General features: G+C 46.7%; 9 protein-coding genes across 9 annotated transcripts; 4 read left to right on the top strand and 5 right to left on the bottom strand.

Moving 5' to 3' along the window:
• Positions 1 to 2,814: 2,814 nt before the first annotated feature.
• P175DRAFT_0502672 (uncharacterized protein) lies at positions 2,815 to 3,664 on the bottom strand. The gene has a single exon (XM_040897443.1). It carries the CDS (start codon positions 3,413 to 3,415, stop codon positions 3,248 to 3,250), a length of 168 nt encoding a protein of 55 aa, XP_040750549.1. The 5' UTR covers positions 3,416 to 3,664; the 3' UTR covers positions 2,815 to 3,247.
• Positions 3,665 to 3,945: 281 nt separating this feature from the next.
• Positions 3,946 to 4,477, bottom strand: P175DRAFT_0461569 (uncharacterized protein; the record flags this gene model as incomplete). Its single annotated transcript, XM_040894764.1, has 2 exons — positions 3,946 to 4,014; positions 4,094 to 4,477. A coding segment is annotated over one exon (319 nt), but the record flags the coding sequence as incomplete, so codon positions are not given.
• Positions 4,478 to 4,612: 135 nt separating this feature from the next.
• On the top strand, positions 4,613 to 6,014 carry P175DRAFT_0502671 (uncharacterized protein). The gene has a single exon (XM_040897442.1). The coding sequence runs from the start codon at positions 4,856 to 4,858 to the stop codon at positions 5,681 to 5,683; it is 828 nt and encodes a 275-aa protein (XP_040750547.1). The 5' UTR covers positions 4,613 to 4,855; the 3' UTR covers positions 5,684 to 6,014.
• A 196-nt stretch (positions 6,015 to 6,210) lies between these two features.
• P175DRAFT_0441046 (putative topoisomerase family protein TRF4) lies at positions 6,211 to 8,414 on the top strand (the record flags this gene model as incomplete). Its single annotated transcript, XM_040894056.1, has 3 exons — positions 6,211 to 6,983; positions 7,040 to 7,730; positions 7,791 to 8,414. 3 exons carry the CDS (start codon positions 6,211 to 6,213, stop codon positions 8,412 to 8,414), a joined length of 2,088 nt encoding a protein of 695 aa, XP_040750546.1.
• A 1,648-nt stretch (positions 8,415 to 10,062) lies between these two features.
• On the bottom strand, positions 10,063 to 11,422 carry P175DRAFT_0533573 (import motor complex subunit PAM16; the record flags this gene model as incomplete). The annotated part of the gene is made up of 2 exons (XM_040900070.1): positions 10,063 to 10,473; positions 11,393 to 11,422. The coding sequence occupies 2 exons, from the start codon at positions 11,420 to 11,422 to the stop codon at positions 10,063 to 10,065; spliced, it is 441 nt and encodes a 146-aa protein (XP_040750545.1).
• Positions 11,138 to 13,199, top strand: P175DRAFT_0502667 (PEX28-32 family peroxisomal membrane protein). The gene is made up of 4 exons (XM_040897441.1): positions 11,138 to 11,322; positions 11,453 to 12,639; positions 12,719 to 12,994; positions 13,087 to 13,199. The coding sequence occupies exons 2-4, from the start codon at positions 11,476 to 11,478 to the stop codon at positions 13,090 to 13,092; spliced, it is 1,446 nt and encodes a 481-aa protein (XP_040750544.1). The 5' UTR covers positions 11,138 to 11,322; positions 11,453 to 11,475; the 3' UTR covers positions 13,093 to 13,199.
• A 439-nt stretch (positions 13,200 to 13,638) lies between these two features.
• P175DRAFT_0461557 (Zn(II)2Cys6 transcription factor) lies at positions 13,639 to 15,865 on the bottom strand. The gene is made up of 4 exons (XM_040894763.1): positions 15,584 to 15,865; positions 14,723 to 15,517; positions 14,466 to 14,669; positions 13,639 to 14,335 (listed from the first exon to the last, which is right to left on the bottom strand). The coding sequence occupies exons 1-4, from the start codon at positions 15,739 to 15,741 to the stop codon at positions 13,822 to 13,824; spliced, it is 1,671 nt and encodes a 556-aa protein (XP_040750543.1). The 5' UTR covers positions 15,742 to 15,865; the 3' UTR covers positions 13,639 to 13,821.
• Positions 15,866 to 16,671: 806 nt separating this feature from the next.
• Positions 16,672 to 18,894, top strand: P175DRAFT_0441910 (amine oxidase; the record flags this gene model as incomplete). The annotated part of the gene is made up of 4 exons (XM_040894093.1): positions 16,672 to 17,013; positions 17,071 to 17,650; positions 17,708 to 18,616; positions 18,701 to 18,894. 4 exons carry the CDS (start codon positions 16,672 to 16,674, stop codon positions 18,892 to 18,894), a joined length of 2,025 nt encoding a protein of 674 aa, XP_040750542.1.
• A 998-nt stretch (positions 18,895 to 19,892) lies between these two features.
• Positions 19,893 to 21,678, bottom strand: P175DRAFT_0494299 (putative cyclopropane-fatty-acyl-phospholipid synthase; the record flags this gene model as incomplete). Its single annotated transcript, XM_040896010.1, has 4 exons — positions 19,893 to 20,102; positions 20,178 to 20,929; positions 20,987 to 21,473; positions 21,574 to 21,678. The coding sequence occupies 4 exons, from the start codon at positions 21,676 to 21,678 to the stop codon at positions 19,893 to 19,895; spliced, it is 1,554 nt and encodes a 517-aa protein (XP_040750541.1).
• Positions 21,679 to 22,002: the final 324 nt, after the last annotated feature.

The raw sequence follows: 22,002 nt of genomic DNA, 5'->3' as shown, positions 1-22,002 counted from the left end.
TTTCTTCTAGTTATTCTAAGTCTTATTTATTTTATTCTCACTTCTTTACTACCTTTTTAGCTAGAGCCTTATTTATCTTAAGTTATATATTAACTAGCTTTCTTATTATACTCCTTTTCTTAAAGTTCTTAGGTACCTTTTTCAGGAATAAATAAAAATATTATATTTATTTATATCTTTAAGAATATATATTATATAACTAATATAAGTCTTTAGAAGTACTTCTTTTAGAGTCTATTTTTTCTATACTATTATATTTATACTTATATTTTATTCTCTTATCCTATAGTAGGGATATTTCTTTATTACTAGTTATATTTATTATATCTTTAATAGTAAATATTAGTTTAAAAGCTCCTCTACTAGTCTTACTATACTACTATAGGAATATATTAATAGTATCACGGAAGTTATTTATTATAGTATAAAATAATAATATTCCTACTAGTATCTCCTTCTTATAGTCTAATTAATAGGATATAGTCTAGAATAAAGCTAGATAATATATTATATTTAGAAAGTCTTCCATTTAGTCTAGTAATAATATTATAACTCTAAAGTTTGCTTTAATTACCTGTTAAATAGTAAATTCCTAGTTATTTAACTAACTAACTAAATTACCTTTTAAAAGTTAGATTACCTTTATATAAGTATTATAGGCTATATTTTAAATTTATTTCTAATTAACTATTATATATTCTTTTAGTTTGAGATACTACTCCTCTAGGGTTTCTATTAGTTTGCAGTAGAAGTAATAGATCTTTAGGAAAATAATATATTAGACCTAATTTTTTAGTTTTTTAAGTTCTATAACCTAATAGTTATACTTATTTATTTCTATTTTATAGAGTACTACTTCAGAGTTAAAGTCTTATAATAATACTATAGAACTCCTAGTACTATTTACTAGTAGAGTTTCTTTACTATCCCTAATTAATCTAGTAGGTTATTATAAATAACTCTTACTACCTTCTATTATTTCCTATAGATTGTTATCTCTTGCCCATGCTTTAAACAAGAATTACTATATTAGCTAGTCTTCTTACTTAGTAAGCCTCACTGCATTATCTTTATTATTAATAGTTGGAGGTATTGCGCTCAGTATTTTACTAATTAGTAAGTTTAGTAGGGGTCATTAGTATTTTAATAATTAGTAAGTTTTAGTAGGGATTATCAGTATAGATTCACGTGCTTTAAGCAAATATAAGACTCTTAATTATCAGATATATAATGATCCTAGGGGTAGCTTAATGGAAGCAGGTGATCAGATATATTGATATGTGTGTCTGTTGGGGGGTTGTGTGCTTGCCTAAGGCCTTAATATAGGGTAATAACCCCCCTTTGCTTACTAAGTACATCACGAGATACCCCTTCAATTCAACACATACATGCCAGTATTAACTAATTCAAACACAGTTAACTACCGAGTTATACCCAACCAACAATCAGAACAAAAAGGCAATCCCAATCAACCTCGAGAGCGCCGATGCAGATATCCAGAGAAAGAAAGAAGTCCTTCATCTTCAGCGACGGATGTGGTGGTGAGGTGAGTTGACCTCGGGGTTGGTGGGAGTTGAGGGTAGCATGCTTGCTTGCTGCTCTACTTGGGTAGTAAGTAGTTGCTACTAGGTAGCTAGGATTTAGTGCTGGAAGTCATGTTAGCTATTATATTCTTCTTCTTCTTCTTCTTCTTCTTCTTCTTCTTCTTCTTCTTCTTCTTCTTCTTCTTCTTCGAGTTGAATAGAGGGCAAGAACCCAATGAAGACACTAGGGAGGTAGGTAGGTAGGTAGGTGTCTTGTAGTACGTACCTTGCAGCTATCGCAAGAGCAGCCCTTGCATTCACCGGAGCAGCAGTTGCAGGCGCAGGGAGACATGATGATGATGATGATGATAGGTTTGGATGGTGGTGTGGTATAGAACCCGAGGAGTGGTGGTTATGTTGTATATGTGTGTGTTTGGTGGGAGAGAGTGAATTGTAGCTTGGAACAGAGCAGGAGAAGGAAAGGCGAAGAAGGGGGGTCTTTATACCCTTGGGTTCTTTCTGCTTTGCTGGGATGCGTACGTATCTACCTACCTAGGTATGTATACTACTACTACTACTACTATTCAGGTGTACATGGTATGGTGTCCCCTCTTCCAATCAACCACGTATGGTATATGCATAGGTGAGAAGAGGGGAGAGAAGAGACCCAGTGCCGGGCAGGTAGGTGCTTCTTTCTTGCATACCAGTACCATACCCACCTGTTTTCATTGATTGATTGACTGGGAGAGTAGATATGAGGGATTTCACTTCCGGGTTTGTTTTCTTTTAGGCTCTGAGATGTTGATCGGAGTCGTATTGAAACTTAAACCATTTCATGTGTCTGATGACGTTTTTTTTTTTTCTGCTCTTTGTTTCTTTCTTCCTCCTCTCTATTTGGAGGCTGTTGGGAGGCAGCAGAGGGGTGTGGAGGACGCCAGATTTGTTGGTTGATTTCGTGGTTTTGGTGTGTGTGGGGAGCGAAGAGGGGGAAAGTGATGCGCCCAATGCGTTGAAACTTACGCCTACCAGGTAAGTAACCTACTACTACTACCTAGGTGGGTACTGGGGCTTGTTTCTACTATACGGATAACATGATTGATATTCCTTCTTCTATTCGAGTACGACAGAGAAGATCGTGTCTTCTCTGAGGGTTCTATCTAGGTCTGCTTCCAGAGAGAAATGCCGAAAGGAAATAGCATCGTATCATTGTCATGCCACGTTTGAGAGCAGCAGCATATTACTTCACTGATGGAGTACAGGGCAAAGTTACAGAACGAGGCTAGCAGTAAGAGCGCAAATGCTGTGTGGTTCTTCTTTGTCCACGATATCCCGAGGGGGCAAATACTCCAAGCAACGCCTGTTAGAAGTCAGATCAGGGCAAAGGCAAGTCAGAAGATGAGCTCCTCAGTTAACTCCAACTAGTCCCCTTGTGGTTGCATCATAATGGAGTCTTGTATACGCGCTAGCATCTGCAACATCTTATCTCATCCATCGACGCTACCTGTCTTCCTACCAGGGGAGTCATTGGCTAACCAATGCCCTAGGTGACCAGGAAGTTGAACCGGGGAACAGGACACCACGTCGCTTTCGTCGTAACCCCTCTCTTGAGATTCCATTCCATCTCAGCGCAAGTCAACGTGGATCTGCAGCCCTTGGTGCTCGCAATCCTGGTTATAGCGAGGAAACACTATGCGGCCCAACCCACACCTCCAGGGAAGAGGCTTCTATAGCCAAGAGCTATAGTTCGCAGCATACCCTACCTCTTTCCCTGCAATGCTGCCCTTAGCAACTAACCCGAGTTGCTCAACAAAGTATAAATATCTCAGACCGTCACCTACCGTAGCGATCATGACCAACGTGGTATAAACACTGGACTGGGAATGGGACTTCATGCGCGCCAACCGCACGAAGGGGAGAGGCCGGAGGAGGAGGATCGGAGCTGTACGTCTAATTGGGTTACGGAAATTACGTTGGTAAGCGCAAATAAACCCAGTAACTAGTTAGTCCGAAGACATGTTTGGCTCTTCGCCCTCCCTCTCTCACGCGCGCACGCACAGGATCCCTCCGTATTCGGCCGTTTGAAAGGCTATCATACGTTGACTTGCTGCAGAGAAAAGTTTGTCGCTATGAGACCGTAAACAGGAGAGTATGAATGGGTCCGTGACCCATTCTCTGTATGTACCTTGAGACAATTAGGTAGCTAGTACGGAGTAGTACATAATATGGAGATTAGCATGCATCTGCTTTTGTTGGGCTCAAAGTCGATCTTACCCTAATAATTACGCAAATCCTCGATTCAGGATATTAAGAAACTTGAATTACAAAGGAAACCAAGATTAAGTGTAGCCTCCCGAGTGAGATTTGGTGCTAGGGATCTGTCATATAGTACAAGATACCATCCAACCCCCAGTACCAATCAATAACCATCATCAAGACTTGTTCTATTGCACTCGCTGGAGCGCGTCGGGATACTGAAAGTAATTTATTTCTTCTATTATCACGGCGGGGATGTATTAGCATATTATAGTAGAATGTGACAAGCGGAAACTCAGCAAGGAAATCATAGTTACCGGGCACTGGCAGGAGCCGGCAGGGCACTGGCAAGAAGCACCGCAGGAGCATCCGTGGTCAGCTATTACAGCTCATTGTCAGCAAGAAAATCTCTCCAACTATAAGTTTTATCGTCCGCGCAAAGACAAAAAGAAAATACGAAGAAACTAAGGTTGGTGTGGTGGTTCGATTCGACCTCCAAAGGCCTCCAGGAAGGGTTAAACACCCCGCCAATTGGACCCCCCGCCAGGTAGATAAAAGGCACAGAGAGGGTAAGAAGGAACCTAACTACGTACCCATTTTGAGAATGTAGTGAGTGGTGGTTTTTGAAAACACGAAGATTTTGCTTGTGGTTGTTTTGAGATTGACAGACAACTTTCTTAAGAGAAGGCTGAGATTGTGTGTTGAGAAAAAGAGAGAGAGAGAGAGAGAGAGAGAGAGAGAGAGAGAGAGAGGAAGCCCAAGGCGGGGTTGATTTACCCGCTATTTATACCCGTTCGAGTCACGAATAGACGGTTGTACGGAGTACTGCCACTCCACCCGGCTTCCATATGAGCAGATTTCTGCAAGTAGATCGGCTTTGCTTTTCCCTGGACGCCGTCGCAGTACGCATTGATGATGTTTGGGTTTGTGCAAGGAGTATCTGAGTAAGTGTCTCTAACGAGATTTAATCCTAGCTTGAAACTGTTCGACGTTCTACATTCTATGACGACTAAAAGAGGGCGTTTGAAGCTATACGTACTTGTTAAGAAAAGTCCGGTTAATCAGACATCAAAGACAAGATGGCACTTCCCGTTTCCGGCTTATGTGGGAGAGCCACTCAGCTGGTGCAACTGGATTCATCCAATAATGACCATATCCTGAACCTTGGTCACTGCGCTACATGTCAGGCAGTCTCTGGGCAGCTCTGTACTGCTTATTACCTCCTTCAAGGGGAGCCTCGAAGCCTTGACAGCCTCGAGGAATATCAGTCGGATGGGGTCAGCCGCTACTTTTGTGAAACCTGTGGATGTCAATCGTTCGCATACTCCAAACAAACGGGGCAATACTTCGTCGCATCAGGGCTGGTGGATACCCCGCCTCAGACCAAGAATGCACGCCACTGGGGAGTTGGCGATACCTGGGATGGTGGGCTAACATCTTTTCTCCCTGGTTTTCTTATCTCCGGTTCAAACGATGCGCAAGACACCGTCGAACAAACAAACTGCAACATGGCAACGGAGGATTCCCGCCAGCTTCTTGCCCAATGCCACTGTGGAGGCATTGAACTGTATATTACTCCGCCGGACTCTACATCCACTGAGGCATGGTCGCCCTGGCCAGATCTCATAATCCCGTACCATTCGGGCCCAGAGGCCGCAGAAAATAAAGAAGATATAAAGTGGTGGCTGCAAGATAACCGCACCAAATATATGGCTGGAACTTGCGCTTGCCGGACATGTCGCCTAGCCAGTGGATTTCCCATTCAGTCATGGGCATTTATCCCGAAATCAAATATCCTGACTGCAGCAAACTCCCCACTTACTTATGACGCACTCCGAATATCTTTCGCGAGTTTTGCAGCCGCTGCGGAGCATCAGTGTTCTGGCATTGTAAGAAAAGACCTCTAATCATTGATGTTAGTGTTGGCCTTTTTCATTCCAAACGTGGCACAAAGGCCGAGGATTGGCTAGATTGGGCCACAGGAAGATGTAGTTTTGCGGAAATGGCAGCGGAAATGCCCTTGATTGAACAGTTAGAAGCTGGTATGAAAGTCTAGAAACAGCAGAAGAAGGGCGAAGAAGGTTAGTTGGGGCTTGATGCTGTCGTCACAGACAATATCACTGGTGGTTTCATGAAGCAAAAGGTGAATATACCCATAATTTGCCTCTATTGCCCCCTCCTCTGAAGTGTTGGAAGATGAATGCGATGATTTCTATATACATGTGGTGCGCGAAGCTGGATTTACCGCCTTCCTAAAAAGACCTCCCGATTTTTTTTTCTGCCCAAAAAAAAGTAGGAAAAACGCGCGCCGCATCTACATATACCCGTAACCATCCTCAACTCGTCATCCGTTTCCTGAGCAATCTTCCTTTATCGTATGGTACACCTCACTCGTCCCTAGGATTATCCACCACTTAGCCTACAATATCTCATCATGCCGCCCCCGGCGTACGAGTTTCGAGGGGGTCATCAACGCTCATCGCATCATCCCAAACATGAATTTACATTTCGGTACATGCGCCCTGCCACGTCGGAACGGCCCCTCTTAAGAACGAGGAGAGAAGTAACCCCAGAGTTGCTCGTCGGATCTGGGACGGGGGATGAAAAGCCGGCAATGAAGTTTGCACCGATCGAGAACCTTAGCGATAGCGAAGAAGCCGATATGGATGTGTCCTCGGATGGAGAAGAAGATTCACGTCCTCGCAAGAAACGCGCCCTGGAAAACGATGACGTGCCTACCCCAGAGCCCATCGTCCCCCCAAAGCCCACGCCAAAATGGTCTAATCCAGACCCGTACACTGCTCTACCACCACCAGACGAGACTCGGGCCGGAAGAGTGGATGTGGTCAAACTGATTCGGAAAGCGCGCATTGCTGCGAGCGCACAACCCGCCCAAACGGATGCCGTTGTATCGAACGAAGACTTTATTTCCCTTGCTGGCCTTGTTGACGAGGAGGAGGAACAGCAGAGACCACCCGAGAATGCACCTACAGGACCGAGACGCCATCTGCAAGGAAATGATCCTGCGCTTGGCAATCGGAAGAGAACATACGACGATGAGATTAAGGGGCCTGCTAAACTGAGCGGAAAACCAATTAGCAAGTTCTACTGCGATGCCGCAATCATTGATGAATGGAAGCTACGCCCATCCGAATCAGGGACTCCGTGGTTAAGCCACATGCAGCCTACTTTACATCTGGGGACAAGGTATGTATAGCAATATCTTGGGTCGTTTTGCGTACGTCCGCTAATGAGTGCAAAAGGCTGCATAACGAGATTTTGAATTTCTATCAATGGGTAAAACCCTTGCAGTATGAGCAAATCGTGCGTTCAGATACAGTGTCTAGGCTCCAGACTGCTTTTCAAAATCGGTACTATAGTGTGCAACTCCGCCCTTTCGGCTCATTCGCTTCTGGATTATATCTTCCGACTGCTGATATCGACCTTGTGCTCCTTTCTACCAACTTCATGCGCAACGGTATCAAAACATTTGGAGAGAGGAAAGGGCAGATTTATGCTTTTTCGGCCTTCGTTAAGAACCTGAATATTGCTGTCCCCGGCTCAATAGAAACTATTGCTCATGCTCGAGTTCCGATTTTGAAATTTGTTGATAAATTGACCGGGCTCAAGGTGGATCTATCGTTTGACAATGACAGCGGGCTTATTGCAAACAATACATTCCAACAGTGGAAGTCAGAATATCCGGCGATGCCTGTTATTGTATCGGTAATCAAACAGTTCCTCCTCCTTCGGGGCCTAAATGAGGTTCCAACAGGTGGCTTGGGTGGGTTTTCTATAACCTGTCTTGTCACCAGTCTTCTTCAACACATGCCTCATAGCAATCTTTCGCCAAATCTGGGCGGCATTCTTATGGACTTCTTCGAGTTTTATGGAAACAATTTCGACTATGAAAGTGTTGGGATTCGCTTGGCTCCCCCAGGTTATTTCAACAAGGTCAGTTAATCAACCTGCAATCTGCTCTCCTTAGATCCAACCAGGCTGACGAACGTGTAGCGAGTCTATAAGGTTTACAAAGAAAACAACAACGCCCGTCTTTCTATAGAGGACCCAAACAATCCTGATAATGATATATCTGGTGGAACTCGGGAAATTGCTTTGATTTTCAAGTCATTTTCAGAGGCATATCGACTTCTTAAAAATCGGATGCTGTCGATGTCCATTTCAGGTAGAAATCATGACAGCATCCTTGGAGCCATTATTGCTGCAAACTACGATGAATACACTGAGTGTCGATGGCAACTACGTGATGTCTTCGACAACAATCCTAGATTTGCCCAGTATCGCCAATCTCCTTCGCCTCCACCACCTCCTCAGAGTCCTCCGCCAAAGGAGTCTGTCCCCCCACCTCCCCCTCCAACGGTCCCAGTTAAACCATCAGCACCGTCTCCGCAATCGTCCCGGGAATCTAAAGAAAAGTTGACGAAGATACAAAGAAAGAAACATGCCTCGAAAGATCGCGCGTCTCGTTTGAAACAACTGCGTCCAGACATCGCGTCCATCCCGACTTCTATCAGCAATAAACAAGCCCTTGAACTCGGCGGCTACAGTACCCAGTCTGAAATGGACAAGGATCTAACCATGCGGGAGAAGGGGTTGAGTAACGCTAGCAAAAGCTAAGAAGTCCCTGTCGAACGTAGCAAATTTCACCCGCGAGAGCTCTCAACATGTTAATATGTGGCATGATGTTCTCTTTCTCTTTCTCTCTCATTCTTTCCTTTCTTTTTTTCCCCCAAGCCGTACACATGTATTGTTTATCTTTGCATCAGATACCCTTTTGTTATGACGTCCGGATTCTGCATGGGAGCGAGTTGTCTTGCAATGGTTCATATCCTATTACTTTCCTTAGGCATTTGACGGAGCACAGGAGTACTGGATCCTAGACAGTGACGTGACAGCTTCAAATGGCTAGCATATGCTCAGGACGATGACGGGATTGGGTTGGTCTTCTTCTTCTTCTTCTTCTTCTTCTTCCTCTTCCTCTTCCCTAACACATTAAAACCTGGGAATTCCTCTCCTTCATCATGCATAGATTCGCTGACGACAAATTCAAATCCACAGGCGCTTAACTGGATTTAGTAATCTCTTGGAAACCCCGCGACGATCCCTGATGCCGACGCTGATGTTGACGTTGATGTTGGTATTTTTTTTTTTCGCAGCATCTAAATCTAGACAGACAGACAGACAGACAGACAGCCAGACAGCCAGACAGCCAGAGGTTTGTTTATACCTCGTTGACACTACTATATCGGTATCGGTATCGATATCGGTCAACAAACATTACACAAATACCTTTATGAGTTAGATGACAGAATCGAATTGAATTGGCACAGTCATTGGGGCGCCTTAGCGTCTCTTTGTTCGTGCCGCAAATCTTCTCTTTTCCCACCTTTCTCATCAAGGGAGCGCTATATGCGTTTGCTTGGAGAGGCTAGGATAGGATAGGACGGGTTTGTTTTGGGAGAAAAAAAGGGGGGGTTCTGATTCTCAGAGAATCAAATCATACGGACGGAATTGAATCTCGCTGTGCATACATGCTAGCTAACAGGTGATGTCTTGGGGCAGTAAAGAATTCAGACCGGGTCTTGGGTTGTGAATATACATCTATGCGGGATATTGCATTTATACTAAACATGAGGTGGATCCCCTGAGGCAGGGGGTATCCAGGGTAAGAAAGCAACTCATCGTTGAACGCAAGTGCTTATTTATGGTACAGGAGAACATAAGAGTGGAGAATAGATCGGGATAGAAGCAGAAAGATGTCAATAAAAGAGGTACAAGAGGATCAAGCATCTCCACATCTGTCCGTCTTCTTCCGGCAGCCTCATCTTCTCGGTTTTGCGTTCAGCCCCTGGGGATAATATACAGTGTGAAGTCAAGGATCACGCAGGGCCGACAAGCGAAAAACTTTGAAAGGAAGGCACCGCTGAAAGAAGATGGAACTAGAGAAACGCCGATTTCGGCATGGTCACTTTTTGAGTTAGGTTGATTCAACCGTTATAACCAGTATTACCGGGGAGCTTCTCCAAAGAAGAGGTAAAATAGTGAAAGTCTAGGGTTTTCTCCGATCCAAAATGCTCGAGTCACCAGAAACGCCATGCTATGCCGCAAAAATCGAGAGGGGAAAAGAAAACAATGGTGTCGGTCTTTCGTTGTGATGCGCGCAGCTCCGAGCCCGGGGCAGAATCAAGGTGCGTGCCTTTTCCAAAGAAGCCGAGGAGGACCTATTCAATCTCGGATTCCACTCAGAGGAAGGGAGAGAGGCAAATCACCGGTCCTTGTACACCTTGGGTTTCCAACCATCCTTTAGCTCCTTTTCCTGGGCGGCGTCTCGCTCGGCTGTTCGGACCTCCATCTCTATCCTCTCGCGCGCGCGCAGAATCTTGCTCTGCAGGTAGAAACTGCCGCCCTTTTGGGGGTCGTTGAGGTCAAACAATTTCTTGAATCGCTCCATCACCTGTTCGAGGTTTGCCTCGCCGTTCTGAGGGGGCTTGACGTTGAGAATCTTGCACGCTTCATCCAGAGTCAGGCCCGAAGTAGCGAAAGCACCTCCAGAGCCCTTTTGGCCATTTTTCCCCTGGTATTTAGATGCCGCGGAGGCCTGTTTGTAGGCTTCAGCGAAGGCGCGGCCGAAGACTCGTGCGCCAGTGACGACGACTTGGGTGACAATGCGGTGTGCCTGTTAATTAACAACGATTGCGATAATTAGTTACTTGCGCATAAGATGACTTGAATGAATAGGAAAGAAATAAAGAAACGAGAATGTCATAGTTTACCGGGGGACAGGATTCAACGTACCATAATGAAGCAGCGAAAGACGTGACCCGAAAAGGCGACGCGGTAAAAGGAGGGGGGGGAGAAAGAGAAAAAAAAAGAAAGTGAACTGAGCTCCAGAGGAGATAAGAAGGAGCCCAAAACAAAGAGGGATATATTCAGGGCCGAATGGCGAATGTTGAGTGGTGTAAATGTCCAGTGGATGGCGATGGAAACAGCCGGAGCAGATATGAAGCCTTAGGGAAAAAAAATTCGGAGCACGGGATTAATTTTTGGCGGTGGCAGCAGTTTGGCGCGTACAGTACCTGGTTGGGAAACACTGCAACAAGACAATTGATATCAATCAGGATGACCCTGAGTCTATCCTAGAAAGTATGTTATTTTTGTATGCTTATACTCTTCTAAATTATCTTTCACTTTACTCATATTATTCCTATCATCATTTTCTCCCCATGTAAACTCCTAGTTGCACATCTATTGTCTACATATCTCGGCAATTCGCACTCCCCAAATAAAATCACATGCCCCGAAGCACCCCAAAAAAAGCTTCACTCGCACCGCGGGTCCGAGTTCATTCTTCCTCCACCCCCGGCAGGCTGAGCTGCCTTCCTCTACCCTCATTCTAGTCGGTGATTTTCTTTGAATCTTCTTCTTTTTCCCCTCCCCCTCCTCCTCCTGCCTTCCTCTTCGCGCTTCACCGCCCGCGATGCCCTTGTTGGTTGTATATGACGTCTCTGTTGGATGGCAGCACTCGGTATGTGCCTGATTGATGGGTGGATATGCATAGCTTACCATCACTGCATCCCTGGCTAAACATCACTCACTCCCCGTGTGGTGGTGTCAGTGACCTTCATGGCACGATGCTGATACTCAGGCTTGGATAGAAGATATCCCGTGGATAGATTCCATGGCCCCCGCAACGCTCCCAAACGACCATGCTGATTCTCAGCCTCTGACGGTCGCTGCATTTTCGCCCACTACCATCTCGGGATCCTCTCTGACCTCCCGACAGCGTTCTAGCATCATCGTACATCGCAAGTCCCCTCTACTAGTTGCTACTCCTCCGCCGGTCACGCGAGCTCTTGCCTACTCATACCCGTTCATTTTGCCGCTAAATACCCTCGTTGGTTTGCTGACATGGACAACCGGCGACTCCTGGCAGAGCTTCCTCCTGGTAGCGGGGTTCTGGGCGGTGGTACTATACGGTGATGCTATTATTCTCCGGGCTGGGCCGCCCTTGGTGGTGATCGGGCTCATCCTGGGAATGTACTGGAGACGTTACTCGCCTTTATCGACTAGGGCTTTCTCGACAGAGAAACACAATCAATCAGCTTCGTCAGACGGTTCTTCTCATCACCATGAGAGTCTTGATGAGATCGTGGAGGCAATGAGGACATTTACTACACGGTGTAATATTCTTTTGGAGCCACTCGTGGAACTTACAGATTTCTTGTCAACCCAAAGGACGGCTACCTCCGCGACCACGCGGCCAGCGCTTACTACTCTATTCTTTCGAATCCTCTTTGTTACTCCTATATGGATTGCCCTGACGCTTCCCCCTGTATACCTAATCACTACTCGCCGTGTCATTATGGTTATCGGCACCATCATCCTTACATACCACTCCCAATCAGCCAGGGTATGTCGTGTTATTCTCTGGAGATCACTTACGATACGCCGCATATGCTCTATTATAACGGGCCTGTCCTTTTCTTTGAATGCAAGCAAGGTGCATATTATGCAAAGTCATGGTCACGCAGCCAATGTTGCCACTAGACGCCGCGGAGACTCCTCCGGCGTTCGTTTTACCTTTATTCTTTATGAGAACCAACGCCGTTGGCTTGGACTCGGTTGGACATATTCCTTATTCCCCTCTGAACGCGCTGGGTGGACCGATGAACATCTAAATCAGGTTCCGTCGAAAAGTGATTTTGAACTACCTGAAGTTCAAAGCGGAAATGCAAAGTGGCGATGGGTTGAGGGTAGCGAGTGGCATATTGAAGGTGCTGATGATGCAAAATCCGATGCAAAGGCCGCTGATGGTGGGGGTTGGATTTACTACGATAATAAGGTACGCTTCTAGCTCTGCATAAGCAGCCTCGTCATCTCCCCGTATTTTTTTTTTTTTTAAATCTGATTGGTACTTTTAGTGGAACGACGGTCGTCGCGGCCAGGATGGTTGGGATCGTTATACTCGCCGCAGGAAATGGTGTCGTGATGCCGAACTGGTCGAAATCACAGCCGATGGCGCCCCCGTGGAAGCCCCGTCCGGTTTAACACTGGCACTGGCGCAGGAAGTTGAAGAAAAGATGAACCAGGAACAAGGCAGGGCCGACAGTTCAACAGTCGATGCCGATTCCGAGAGTCTCGCCCCGTCCACCTTCTCCAAGACACGGAGACGACATTGGTTCGGGGGTTCGAAGAGTGTAAGCGACAAAATTAGCAGTACCTCCTCTGCACCACCAGCCTCCACCAATAATGTCTCCGAAGATCTTGGGAAAGTAACCTCTGCTACTAGTTTTAACTCGCCGGGGAAGAATGACACCAAGCCGATTAGCATCCCGTGCTCTCGAAGGCTCTCCGGTTTATCAGGAAGCGGCAGCCACGGTACCAGCATATGTCGAGAAGGCAGTATGCATGCAAGCGCCACGGCAAGCGACAGCTTCAGCATGAGGGAAAAGGAGATCTCCGATTCTCAGGATCACTTGGATCGGTGGGGTACACGAGCTACTGGAGGAACGGAGAGAGCCGAGAGGGAAATGGGATTAGGCGATGAAATCAACATGGGTTTGAGTTGAGTATTTTCGAACGAAAAAAATTGGAGTCGGTCAGCACTTTCAATACCCCCCGGGCATGGTTTTATTCTTACCGTTATGTTGAACTGAGCGTCGCAATTATTATTTTTGTTGCTGTCGTCGTTGTGTTGCAGAATGGTATGTAGTATTCGAACAAATATACCCCTCGAAGTTATCACGGTCTTTTGTAAACTCACACAATAGTATTTCTTTTTGATGAAATAATAATCTAGAATTTCAACCGTGTATCCACATAGTTATTGTCAGGATAAGCCAGCGTATGTATGTATGTATTTGTGTGTGTGTGTGTGTATTTATATATACATCCCCCACCAAATCCGGTAGATTGGGTCCCATCAAACGTATGGCTATACAATGATACACACATACATATGTGTATATGTATATGCATGTATGTTCAAAATATACAAGAAGAAGAAGAAAAAAAAAAAAAAAAATCAAGCGAGAATTAAATCCCACTGCAACTCCTCTAAAACATCTAACCAGTGCGACTTCCCCCCCCGCCAAAGGATCCCTAATAACTCCTTGACTCTTTGCACATTCCGAATCCCAAAGTTTACTTCCAGCGTCGTGAGAACCTGAAAGACGAGGCTCCTGTCGGACTGGGTTTCGCTTTCACAGCCCGCGATGAACAGCGGGAAGGTTAGCGCCGAGTACTCGCAATTATCGTCTATCGAGCAGGTGTGGATTCTTTGGAGGAGGCGCTGGACGGCTGCGGCTTTGGGGAGAGATATGAGGTTGTTCCAGGGTGGGCGGGTACTGGGGGAGGGCGGCTCGATGATGATGATAATGTCCTGGGTTATGCGGGCGAGGATGGAGTGAAGGTAGATATATGCGGCGTCGCGGAAGCAGTCTGCAACCATGTGGAGGCGGGAAATGGTTGCTGCGGTCATGCCTTTGGGGATTGTGTGCTTGGTTTCAGTGGTGGTCCAGTTGCGGAGGAGGGTGTCTCTGGATGTCATGGTTAGCTCTAGACTCTGGCCTTTCTCTCTCTCTCTCTCTCTCTCTCTCTCTGTGTGTGTGTGTGTGTGCGTGTGGGTGGGTGGGTGGGTGGGTGAGGAGGATGTGAGAATCTTCGTACATTGTGTTTATTTCTAGGCCCAAGGCGACAAAGTCAGAGCTTAGGAGTGGTAGGTCTGCGATTCGCGCGCAGAGCTTGAGTATCTCTTCTGTGTATCCGATGTAGATGTCTAATTTTCGGGTGCCGAGGCTTTCTACACTGGGGATGGAGTTCCCGATCTTTCTTCGGTTGGTTATTCTGGCTACGTTGTTTACGTAGACGAATCTGTGGTTGTGTTAGACTTGTTTCTAGGAAAGATGGAAGACGGGGTTCCGTACAGCCCACGGATAAACTCGGCGGTTTCTTGATCCAGGTTGTCGAATCCACCGCGGGAAATGACCAATCTTTCTAGAGCATCGAGGTGAACAGCCCATTGTTGGACACTTCCTCGTACGATCTCGTACTTGCAGAGAAGAGCAACGGTAAGGATCGCATCATCAGGGAAGGACCCGCCAGGAGCTTTTGCTAGGGTTGATCGCAAAGTCCGCATTGTGTCAATGTAGTAATTGGCGCCCTCATTTTCCGCGCACCAACTATAGTGTGCGCGATTAGAGAAGTGAATGGCTGATACGGCGCATAGTGCTTTCATTATCAGCGGCGATGAAAGTGCCCTAGGGATAATCAACGACCGTAAGGGGTTTTCATCGATTTCTAAATTAGCTAGAAGCTTTGATCCCCGTTCCATGTGGTACTGGAGATAATGTGTGTCGAGATCGGACAGGTGACTTATAATTCGAGATGGACTGGGAGATCCCACGACGAGCTGGTCACATGGAACCAGATCACGGACGTATCCGTCCACTTTGTCGGGGTCATCACGGTCTGGTAATGGGGAGGACTGGCTGACAAAGCTTTGCTCAGATGACGGAGGGGACAACACACAGCGATGTGTTGAAAATGCCTGTCCTAGGGACGACGGAAGCGAACTGACTGATAGCGTAGGCGACAGACTGGATCTGTGGCGCTTAGGCGCTTCTGTCTGCTTGAAAACCTGCGCGGCTGGACCCAGAGGCTTTGCCCATATTGAGCCATAGCCTTCGCAGCTTAGCCCTAGTCTGATACAGCTTTGACAGCTGTTGGGGCATATCAGTCGATGCTCTCGCGTCCGCAGCAAAAAGACAAGAGGGAGTAGTAAATACCTAGGTTTAGCCTCGTCGCATCGCTTCCGTCGTCTCTTACAAGTTAGACAGCCGGATCGAGTCCATTTAGCACCCTCTCTTCTGCACCTTTTTTTTACTGGTGGTTGGACATCATCACTTTGCTGAGGGATATCAGCCGCCGTATCAAGATGAACCATTATCCTTGTAGTGGAGATGGGCCCTGCATCATGTAATCTATACCTATAGATCGGAGGACTAGCACGAAATTAGAGAGGGGGGGATATCGAATAGACAACTCTAAAAACGGTTCCCCAGTCGATACCATTTCAGAAATGAAGCTATTGGGAATTATGTTTTTATTCAGAAGTCGATGCATCGGCCATGAGGGGGGAAGTTGGGGACACTAAACCATTTCGAGAATGAGATACGCTCTTCTCGGCTTCTACAGAACTGACTCAACAGACAACTTGTAAGTCTAGAGGACATCTACACCTTCCTCATAGTTAAGGTAAATAAGTAACTATCATATAGTTACCGCATTCAGAGCCTGAGAGTTTTCTATCATCATACAGGATCGGATTTACGATATCACGAACGCAATGAAAGGACCAATCTCTTTCAGGGATAGTTACCCAGACTGGGGACTGCTCTGTTCTTCTCCTTCTTCTTCTCCTTCTTCTTCTCCTTCTTCTTCTCCTTCTCCTTCTCCTTCTCCTTCTCCTTCTCCTTCTCCTTCTTCTTCTTCTTCTTAAGCACTGTCTGGCTGCGTTTCCCTCTTGTCCTTATAAACGTGACCCACTCGCAAAGAGAATGGATCTAGCCGGGACCTTCCCGATTAGGCAGGTCCATGCAGACGGACAGGCCGTAGAATCGTGGATACACTTCAACATCCTCAATTTCGCCTCTATCGCGCTCTAACTGCGGTGACACAGACACTCCCTCCAGGTGTCTATCATGCGAGGTTTACCTTGAGCTGACTACTTAAACCTCTGCCCGTCCCAGATATCCTTCTCTGCTTCAATTACTCCAGGAGTAACCCTTACTAACACTCCTTCTTTACCTGTATACCCAATATCTATACCCATTCCTCTCCCCCTTCCCCTTCTCCAATATACATACGCAATACAATGTCCCTATCATCCCAAGGGCGTACGCTGCCTCTGACAGCCAACCTTCACCCCTTTGACCCTCTCACCCCTCAAGAAATCCGTCTGGGACACCGAATTCTGAAATCTGCTTTCCCGGGTGTCGGGCTTCGAATTAACCGAATTGACCTCCAAGAGCCTCTCAAGAAGGAGGTTATCCCTTATATTGAAGCAGAACGACTAGGGAAGCCTCTTCCTCGAAAGCCCACCCGTCTTATTTACTCCTACTTCCACCGTCTAGACACGGGTGCGTGCTGCAAAGCCTTGTTCAATGCTGACAATGCATCTATTATCTACGTGAAGGAATTGCCCCTTGGAGTCCAGGTATGTTGACCCGCTTCATTACGTTTGCCGGATCGACCCAGCTCACAAAGACCATAGCCCCCAATTGATATCGACGAGATCACTGCCATTGAAGAGCTGTGCATGAAGCATCCCGCCGTCCTGGCAGAGATTGAGAAGCTGCAGCTCCCAGAAGGCGTGAGAGTCTGCAATGATCCATGGATGTATGGCTCTGATAGTCCCGATGAGACACGACGACTTTTCCAATGTTTCATGTACGTGGTGGCCGTAGACCACCCGCAAAACAACCACTACTCCACCCCCTTGAAGTTTTCTCCAGTTTTCCACGGCCATACCCACGAGTTAGTTCGCATGGACTACCTACCCGGTGGTGCAGATACTCAAACTACAGAGACCCAGCCTTGGAAGCCAGTTGAGACGATTCAATACGCTCATGACCTCCTAGGTGGTGACCTCCGAACCGATCTCAAGCCCTATATTGTCCAACAACCAGAAGGCCCCTCATTTTCGCTGGACGGAAATCAGGTGTCCTGGCAAAAGTGGCGATTCAGAGTGGGATTTAACAACCGTGAGGGCTTGGTTCTTCACAATCTTACGTATGACAACCGCAACGTCCTCTATCGACTTTCCATGTCTGAAATGACCGTCCCTTATGGAGGTGAGTGTGCCCATGACAGCCCCTACAGGCACGAGAACTAATCCCATATGCATGTAGATCCCCGCGCACCATATCACCGAAAGCAGGCCTTTGACGTTGGAGATGTTGGATTCGGTCTCAATGCCAACCAATTGACTTTGGGCTGTGACTGTCTCGGCCATATTAAGTATTTCGATGGCTATCGTTCTGACTCCAAGGGTCAGCCTGTCCTTTTAAAGAATGTTATCTGCATGCACGAACAAGATAATGGTATCCAACACAAGCACACCAATTACAGGTCTGGTGCAGCTACTGTTGTTCGCAATCGCCAGCTTGTGCTCCAAATGATCTGCACAGTTGCCAACTACGAGTACATCTTTGCGTACATCTTGGACCAGGCCGCAAATATTGAACTGGAAGTCCGTGCCACAGGTATTCTGTCAACTGTTCCATTCGATAATGAGAATGGAGAGACTGTCAAGTGGGGGACTAATGTTGGACCTGGCGTCATGGCTCCTTACCACCAACACATGTTCTCTCTGAGAATCGATCCTGCCATTGATGGTTTCAACAATACTGTCTATTATCAGGAAAGTGTTCCTCTTCCGGAGGACCACAGCAACCCGTATCTGGTTGGATACACTACTGAAGAAACAGTGATCAAGGAGTCTGGCACCGCAGAGACTGATATCCAGCGCCACCGTGTCTTCAAGATTCGCAACGACAATATCATTAACCCCATCACCTATAAGCCCGTAGCATACAAGCTTATGGCTGCACCCAGCCAGATGATCATCATGCCCAAGCACGCAATGGGCTACCAACGAGCCGAGTTCGCATCGAAGCCAATCTGGGTCACCAAGTATCAAGACGAAGAACTTTATGCCGCGGGCGAGTTCACAAATCAAAGCAAGCGCGCGGAAGGCGTGGAAACCTGGGTTAAGCGCAAGGATAACACAGAAAATGAGGACGTGGTTCTCTGGCACAGTAAGCCCCCCCTCTGCCAATTTATTTCAAGAGCTTCAAAAAAAAAAACCCAATCCGCTGACTTTTTCTTTCTTTTTCTTTTAGCTTTCGGTCTCACCCACAACCCTCGTGTCGAGGATTTCCCTGTTATGCCTATGGAGCGCATCAGCGTCATGCTCAAGCCCGATGGCTTCTTCACAAAGAACCCAGCCTTGGATGTGCCGCAGTCGTCGCAGAGCTTCAACAAGTCTACCCTGCATCCAGAACCATGCTGCAGTTCGATGAAGCCAAAGATGTAAACGAAACAGCAATTCGCTGAATATATACCGATGCTCTCTATCCGTTTTGTATAGATTGACTTCTTTTATGTCTGCGTGTATATAGAGAGAGTGTGTGTGTGTGTGTCAGAAATGATTAATGATAACTATCTTTACCAAAAAAATGTTTCCCTATTTCACCCTCAGAGAGATACATATATAATAATCTACCTCGATATCAAAATAGTACCTGGATATTACTGTATTACTCACTCCGTGAGTCCGTAGTATTGTCAACTGAAACTGAAACCTGCCCCCATCGACGATGAATACATCACATATCAAGGACAACTTGAAGCTGAATATCCCAATCCCCCTGTAGGGATTTTTAGTAGATGGTTAACCTTTAGAACAACAATCTCGAAACCAACATAACTATCCATTCATATCTATCTATCTATCTATCTATCTATCCATCCATCCATCCATCCATCCATCCATCCATCCCGCATTAACTAATGAATGCACTCAAATAAAGGACCGTAATCATAATATATCACATCATGGGTTTTATTTCTCATTAATACATGGCTTCTGATACTAGTACTGGTACACACACACACACACACAGCTTCCTTGTGCCCAGGGAACAAGGAAGAGAAGGGTATATAGTGAGATCAGATCAGAATCATCGTACAATAAAAAAAAAGATATCAAGGAAAGGAAAAGGAAAGGGAAAAAAAGGAATATCATAGATCTCGATCTCTTGCTCGCTCTCTCGCCGGACATTTGATATTTAATATCAAGCGTCTGGCGTCTGGCGTATCCCGTGATCTCTCCTCATTACCATTAAATCATGCCATCCTCTTTCTTGACTTTTCTTCTCGTCTCTGCTCTCCACTCTCCGTTCTTCGTTCTCCGTTACTCTGCTTCGTTCTCCATGTCTGACCGTTTGCCTTTGACGCTGGGTCATATGCTCAACTCGAATAAATCAAAGAAAGATGCGACTCAAGCTAGTGGAGAATTTTTGACAGCGCACTTTATGCCTTGGTAGGGACGTGGGCGCTAGGAACAACGCCATGACCAACGTTAGCGGCAGCAGCCTCACGGGCACCTTCAAGGCCGAACTGGGAGTTGATGCCCTCAACACGGTGGGTGGAGTTGATGTTCTTAACCAGCGTAATCTGCCAGCAGGTAGCACCACCCTGGCGAGAAGTGATGGTGGAGTAAGCAAGGAAGTATTCCCAGATCTAAAAAAAAAAAAAAAAAAAAAAAGGTCAGCTAGAACCAAAAAAAAAATATATCATGGAAGAAGAAATGCATACTCTGAACCATCTCTTTCCGTACTTAGCCTCGACCTTCTCATGGTTGGCCATCCAGTTGCGGTACCAGCGCCACAGAGTGGCAGAGTAGTGGACGCCAATGGTGTCAACTCCCTTAATTTCAAATCCAGCACCCTCAAGTCTGTCAACGACGAATCCAAGGGGGGTACTAGCGTCAGCTCCAGGGAAGATGTATTTGTTCATGAACAGACCCCAAATGAGATCCTCGTACTGCCAGGACTTGCGAAGACCAGCGATCTGCAGGAAGAAGACACCGTCATCGTCCAACATATCGTAAACCTGAGACAGGAAAGAAGAAAAGTGGCGAACACCGACGTGCTCAGCCATTTCAAGACAAGTAATCTTCTTGTAGCCACCCTCGATACGGGGAGCATCGCGGTAATCCGTGCACACAATGCGACTCTGGGACTCCTCAATACCGGCGTTGCGCAGACCCTTGTTACCCCAAGCAGTTTGATTGCGGCCAAGAGTAATACCGGTAACATGAGCGTCATAGTGAACCGAGGCGTACTTAGCCAGAGTACCCCAACCACAGCCGAGATCGAGGATGGTGTCACCAGGCTTAACACCAATCTTCTCACAAACCACAGCCAGCTTGTTATCCTGGAGCTCCTCAAGGGTCTCCTCCTTATTCACGTCGCTAATAATACCAGAAGTGTAGATCATACGGGGGCCCAAGAACCAAGCGTAGAAATCATCACCGCGGTCGTAGTGGTCACGGACCTGTTCCTCATCTACATCCTGAATTAGCCATTACCTTGGAGAATTCCGAGGGCAAAAGAGATAAATACCCTGAGAACGAGAGTGGACAAGTAGTTCGGGGAGGAAACCAAGCAGGAAATGCTTGTAGAGGCCCATTGTGAAGCGGAAGTTGGCCCAATCGTGGCGGAACTCGAGAGCCTCCAGAGCATCCATCTTAAAGTCAACTTCGCCATTGAAGTACTTCTCGTAGAAGACTTCCATGGGGATCTTGCTCTTTCCGCGGTAGGTAGCGCGATCATGTTCGCTGTGGAAGTTGAGGTAGTACTCAACGGGACGGCCAGCATACTTGGCCTTTTCGTTCTTGCGGGGGGAGATGCTAGAAGCCACAGACCAGAAGGCCATCAAAATGGGGATTGTAGTGAAGATAGCGAAGAAGATGGTAGTGTAGAAGCCGCCACCAACCTGGCGAGCGAGGTACCATGGGACCAGGAGCAGCAGGGAAAAGAGGAGGATGTTGGAGAAGCTGTCGCTACCGGCAGCATCTGCAGGAACGGGGGCATTTTTGATGGCAGGGTACTAGAAAAAAAAGGGGGGGGGGAGGAGGTCAGTATCCCAGATGAAAAGGTCAGAAATCAGCTGTTCCGAGAACAGCAATTGAACAGGAGAGAAAACCCACCGAGGTTGTTCGCACACCACAGGCATCTGCGGGAGTGGTACAGGAGGCGGGAGGAGTTTGGATAAACTCGAAGTCCTCGAGGGACTCGGGATGCACGGTGGTCATGGCCAAGGGAGACGAATTGGCGGATGTGAGGGGAGAAAGAATGAGAGAGGAAGAAAAGAAGAAGAGGAAGTGTCAAGGGGAGGAATTGACACGGGTGGGACGTGAGAGGAGGAGGAGGAAGGGGGGCGGAAGAGGAAGAGAAGAAGAGGAAGCTGGCGAGAGGAGGTGTTGCTTAGATATTAACGAGCACTCTGGGTCACTACGGGTTTATTTATTTATTTACAATATTATTCTCTATTATTCCTGTTGTTATTATTCCTTTCCTTCCCTCTGGCGATAGTTATCTGTTATTATTCACCCAGCATTTGACAAGTGTTCCCAGTT

The sequence above is a fragment of the Aspergillus ochraceoroseus genome (assembly GCF_002846915.1).
Source record: "Aspergillus ochraceoroseus IBT 24754 chromosome Unknown P175scaffold_6, whole genome shotgun sequence".
NCBI lineage: Eukaryota > Fungi > Ascomycota > Eurotiomycetes > Eurotiales > Aspergillaceae > Aspergillus > Aspergillus ochraceoroseus.
The sequence above is the reverse complement of the archived record's forward strand: the minus strand, read 5'-3'. Positions and strand labels throughout refer to the sequence as shown.